General features: G+C 31.1%; 1 protein-coding gene across 1 annotated transcript; it reads left to right on the top strand.

Moving 5' to 3' along the window:
- The first annotated feature begins 700 nt into the window (after window positions 1-700).
- On the top strand, window positions 701-2,109 carry LOC120068581 (aspartic proteinase CDR1-like). The gene is made up of 2 exons (XM_039020396.1): window positions 701-1,520; window positions 1,622-2,109. The coding sequence occupies exons 1-2, from the start codon at window positions 701-703 to the stop codon at window positions 2,107-2,109; spliced, it is 1,308 nt and encodes a 435-aa protein (XP_038876324.1).
- The last annotated feature ends 3,308 nt before the right edge of the window (window positions 2,110-5,417 follow it).

The following is a 5,417-nucleotide window of genomic DNA, read 5'->3' as shown; positions in this document are numbered from 1 at the left end:
TATATGGATTAAAATATCTCCATTATCAAGTTGGGTTAGGTTAACAATAAAATGAAACGAGAATATTTTAGTCCCGTCCGATAATCATTTAATTTTTCATTTTTTAAAACAAATCATGTCTTTCACATAATTTCTCTACACTATGGATTTCATATTTTTTTAAGGTAATATTTTAATCTTAATTTTTGTTTTAAATTAATACTAAAAATAAAACAAACATTAGTATATAGAAATTAAAAATATCGTTTAAATTTTTTGACTCATTATAACTCTACTTATTTCAATGGATAATTTACTTTATCACATCCGACAAATCAATTTTTAGAACAATACTCCTTAGAAAAATCGTAGGTTCGAATCTTCATTTTCATTCAAAAGTGGAAAAAAAACAAACAATCCTACCCTTGGAATTCCAAAATTTGAAGGGGGAAAAAACAAATATGGCAATATTCAATGAATTATATGGATCATAATTACACAAAATCGCACCACCTTATCACCCATTTATCACATTATTACCATATTATTGAAACAAAACGAGTCCAACTAAAGAAAACCAAAAGTTTCTTAATTCTCAGTAGAAATTATTACAAATTTATTTCCATCGATTCATTTCCATTTTCAATAACCTCTCAAATTTCTCTCTTCTATATATATCAATCAAATTCCCAATTCATTTCATCATCACCAATTCATCAATATGGCATCCGTTTTCTCTCTTATTATTTTCCTAATCTCCTCCGCCGCCGTCTTGGCCGCTGCCACAGGCCGTGAGTTTGGCTTCACCGTCGAACTCATCCACCGTGACTCCCCCAAGTCCCCTATGTACAACCCATCGGAGACTCACTACCACCGCCTCGCCAATGCCCTCCGCCGTTCGATCAGCCGTAACACCGCAGCGGTGACAGACACGGCCGTGGCTCCTATTTACAATTACAGAGGCCAATACCTCATGAAAATATCCCTCGGAACGCCGCCGTTCTCAATTATAGCTGTTGCTGACACAGGAAGCGACGTCATTTGGACCCAGTGTGAACCATGTCCAAACTGCTACGAACAAAGCGCGCCGATGTTTAACCCGAGTAAATCGACGACTTACAAAAATGTGCCGTGTTCCTCGCCGATTTGCTCGTATGCAGGCGAGGATAGTTCTTGTTCGGCTCATTCCGAGTGTTTGTACTCGATTTCCTACGGCGATAGGTCCCACAGCCAAGGAGATTTTGCCGTTGATACCGTTACTATGGGGTCCACCTCCGGCAGCCCCGTGACGTTTCCTCATATGGCGATTGGTTGTGGTCATGATAATGCTGGCACTTTTGATGCTAGTGTTTCCGGCATTGTTGGATTGGGGCAAGGTTCTGCTTCGCTTGTCTCACAAATGGGACCGGCTACCGGGGGAAAATTCTCTTACTGTTTAGCTCCAATTGGAAACAGTTCTGCCGAGTCCAGCAAACTTAACTTTGGTTCTAATGCCGACGTATCTGGCTCTGAAGCTGTCTCAACTCCTATTTATACCAGTGGTATATAAAATACTACAGAATTTCAAAAGCTTTATCAATATATATATATTTTTTAATTGAGGATTTGTGGGTGGATTAATCTTTTATTCATATTTTGACAGTTAAGTACAAAACTTTCTACTCGCTCAAGCTAGAAGCCGTGAGCGTAGGGGAGAACAAATTCGATTTTCCAATAGTTTCTTCAAGATTGGGTGGAGAAGGAAACATCATTATTGATTCCGGCACGACGCTTACTTTTCTTCCAGTGGATTTATACAACAACTTCGCCACGACAATTTCCGACTCGATAAACCTCCAGCGAACGGATGATCCAAATCAATTCTTGGATTACTGCTTTGCGACGACCACTGACGACTATGAAGCACCATCCGTTACGATGCACTTTGAAGGTGCCGATGTGCCCCTCAACCGAGAAAATGTGTTCATTAGGATATCGGACGACATCGTTTGCTTGGCCTTCAAAGCTAGCCAGGATGATCAGGAGATGATTTTTATCTATGGCAATATTTCACAGAACAACTTCTTGGTTGGTTATGATATTAAGAACATGGTCGTTTCTTTCAAGCAGGCGGATTGTGTTGCCATGTGATTTTCATGTGCTTCCTTGTTATTTTTAGTTTTATTTATTTTAATGTTGTAGGTTCTTTATTTTAGAGATGGGAGTATTTCCATCCATACAAATTTATTATGGTATGATTAACACACATTAATCTTTTTTTTTTTTTTTTTTTTTAATTTAGAGGACTATTTGAATGCATTGTGCTATGCTATACTCATGTTCATGCATTACCTTGCTTTTATTATATTGAATGTTTTTCCTCAAAAAATGTACATATTTGGTTTCTTTCTTTTGTTAATAATAAACATTACCTTTATTTCCAATTTTTCAAAACGAAAACTTTTGAGACTTTTGTTTAGCACGTTGTAGTTGGTCTCAACTCTCGAATATAATTGTAATTTGGTCCTTTTTTTTTTTTTTTTTTACAATAATTCTAGTTTGGCCTCGAAATATGTAGCAATAAATTTTATAATAGATTAATTTCTTTGTAAAATAAAACTATAATCAACGTGTAAATCTTATTTGAGAATTTTCTTTATTATTACATTTGGTATGATATCGATAATTTCTACAAAAAATAATAGATAAGGAAATTATAAAATGTAAAATTATAGAGAAATTAAAGAGGGAGCGAAATTAAATATGAAATTAAAATTTATCTTTAAAATTAGGGATCTTTTGATATTGCCGTAATAAAAAAGGAAACATTTGATATATTTAGTTTCCAAAATTCATTGTGAAAAAGATATTATACATAAGCAACAGTTTGAAAAGAACGAAGAATTTTTTATTTTTTATGAGAAGCCATTTATATAGTGCTCGAGGTTCGAGGATGATTTACACATAACGTTGATGACAATTCAATGTGTTTCTATCTTGTATAATTTGAATTGAGATTTTTTGTCCCATAAATGTTGTAAATTTAATTCTACATTTTCATTCTAAAAAAAATTGATTATACATTTTTAGTAAAAAAAAAAAAACTTAATTAGAAAATATTTAGTTACTTACCGTAAACAATATTTATAATTAAAATATAAGAATAAAATAAGAAATTTTCTCTATACGGAACCTTGACAAGATTTTCCAATCAGTGTCCAAAATTTAATGAGAAAATGAAAAGAAGTTTTTTTTAAAAAAATATATAATATATATTTTTAATTCAATCAATCAATTATTGTTTTTTTTTTAATTTTTGGGATATAGGAAAAGGAAGGGGGGGTATTTAAATCGGGAGTACAATGAATCTCACTACCTTATTGCCATATTCTCTCTCTTTTATAAATTATTGTTATACATATGAAAACATTTATCGTTATATTTGTTGTTAAAACAAAGTCTAGTCTAAATTTTTTATTTAAAAAAATCAATTTATACAACTAAAGTTTGGATTACATATAAATTATCATAAACTAAAAAAAAAATATCTAAACAAAAATTATGGAAAATTCTTATAAACAGAAATCCCAAAAATTATTCTTATTCCAAATGAATAGAGAAAAAAAAGAGAAAAAGATAAACATTTCTGGAGTTAATTATTAATATAGGTCAATCCTTACACTACAAAAAAAGTATGTATTAATGGATTTAAAATGAAAATATTAGTGGAAGATTTAAATCTATAGTTGTAGAATTTAAAATGCTAAAATTACTCGCTTGAAGTTTAAATTGGTACTGATTCAAAAGTTTATGGATTTTTTTAGTCGATGTGTATGATGTGTGTAAATTGGTCCAAATATTTATAGATATTAAAAGAAAATAAAAAATTTATGGATTTAAATTAAATTTTCTTACAGTGTCAGAATCTTTTCCATGTTTAGGAGAATTTAAAAATGAACGCCAGAAATGTTTGGGTCACATATGGACCTTACTTTAAAAAAAATTATTCTTGTATATATATATATAAGAGCTATATATAACGGGCTAATTGAGCAGCTGCAGTAGTATTATAATCATTTTGGAAAGAGACATATTTGAAGAATTTCAATTAAATTGAAATGATAACTTGAGCTTTTATTTAGTTTTAGGCAAAATTTCAATTGGGTTACACTGGATTTTGTTCCTATAGCGTGGGAGTTTTATGTTTCAAAGTTTCATAACCACATTAACCAATCTTATTAGTTTATATATTATTTTGGTTCGTATACTTATATATTATGTTCAGTTTTTTACTATATTTTTAAAATATTTATTTTGGTCTCTATATTTTTATATTTGGTTTGACTTTGTCCATTTATTTTCAAAATCTCCATTCTGATGTATGTTCCTTGAGGTGGAGGGGAAAAAAAAAACGCTTGCATGTTGGGGCTGACTTGAAAAATTACCTATGAATTTTAGAGTATGTTTCAAACTTCAATTATGCACCTAAACTTTAAAAAGTTTTAATTTTACCTTTGAATTTTGAAATTTGTTCCAAACAATTCAAAACTTGAAATTTTTATAAAAAATATCATTTATAGGAAACATAAATGATGAAAATTAAAGTTGTGAAAACTTGAAGACATATATGATATCTGCTGGAATGAATGATATGAGATCATTCGTGTAGAGTTGCATTGTTCATGAATGAATATGTCTTTTCGAAAATAATCAATTTGAAGAAGAGACACGACTATTTGAATGACCACTGATAGTATGTAAATATATCTCTTCTTCAAATTGTACTTTAGAGAACAATTTTTCGTTAGCAATTTTCTTTCATAAAATTTCTCCCTTTTTGTAAATTTGTGCAAATTTGGTTTATTTCCAAAAAGTATACTTCGCTGGATCTTGTGGATGAGGTGTTGCTTCCATTAGAAAGATAATTTGTTCTATCTTGGAAGACAAGTGATAGGACCCAAACAATATATCAACAACCCACTAGGATCTTCTTAAGACAATCAACCAAACAATTGTACTCCAAAACACCACAAATTAATCATTAAATAATCACCAAGAAATAAACCAATAATGGATAGCAATAGACCATAAAAAATTGGAAGATTAAAAGAAAAGAGTACACATGAATTATACGTGGAAAACCTCTTCGATGTGAAAAGTAAAAAATCACGGGACTTGTGAGGGGTCCACTATTGTCAACTTCTCTTATTATGAAAAAAAAAAAAAAAAGGAAAAAAGAATCCAAATTAGTCACACAAACATTCCCTACCCACCAACACTTTCATACATAAGAGATCAACACTTGAGAGATAAAAGGAATGAAAAAACACATAGTTTTATAAATTCTGTTCAGTAGTGATTACAGACAAACCAATGTTCCAAATAACGTTCCAACCATTCCAAACGAGACTCCATGTCTCGCGAATAGGCTGGCTAAATTGCAAAACGATCCAACGGTT

This window comes from Benincasa hispida, chromosome 12 (genome assembly GCF_009727055.1).
Source record: "Benincasa hispida cultivar B227 chromosome 12, ASM972705v1, whole genome shotgun sequence".
Classification (NCBI taxonomy): domain Eukaryota; kingdom Viridiplantae; phylum Streptophyta; class Magnoliopsida; order Cucurbitales; family Cucurbitaceae; genus Benincasa; species Benincasa hispida.
This window is presented reverse-complemented; position numbering and strand designations above follow the sequence as displayed.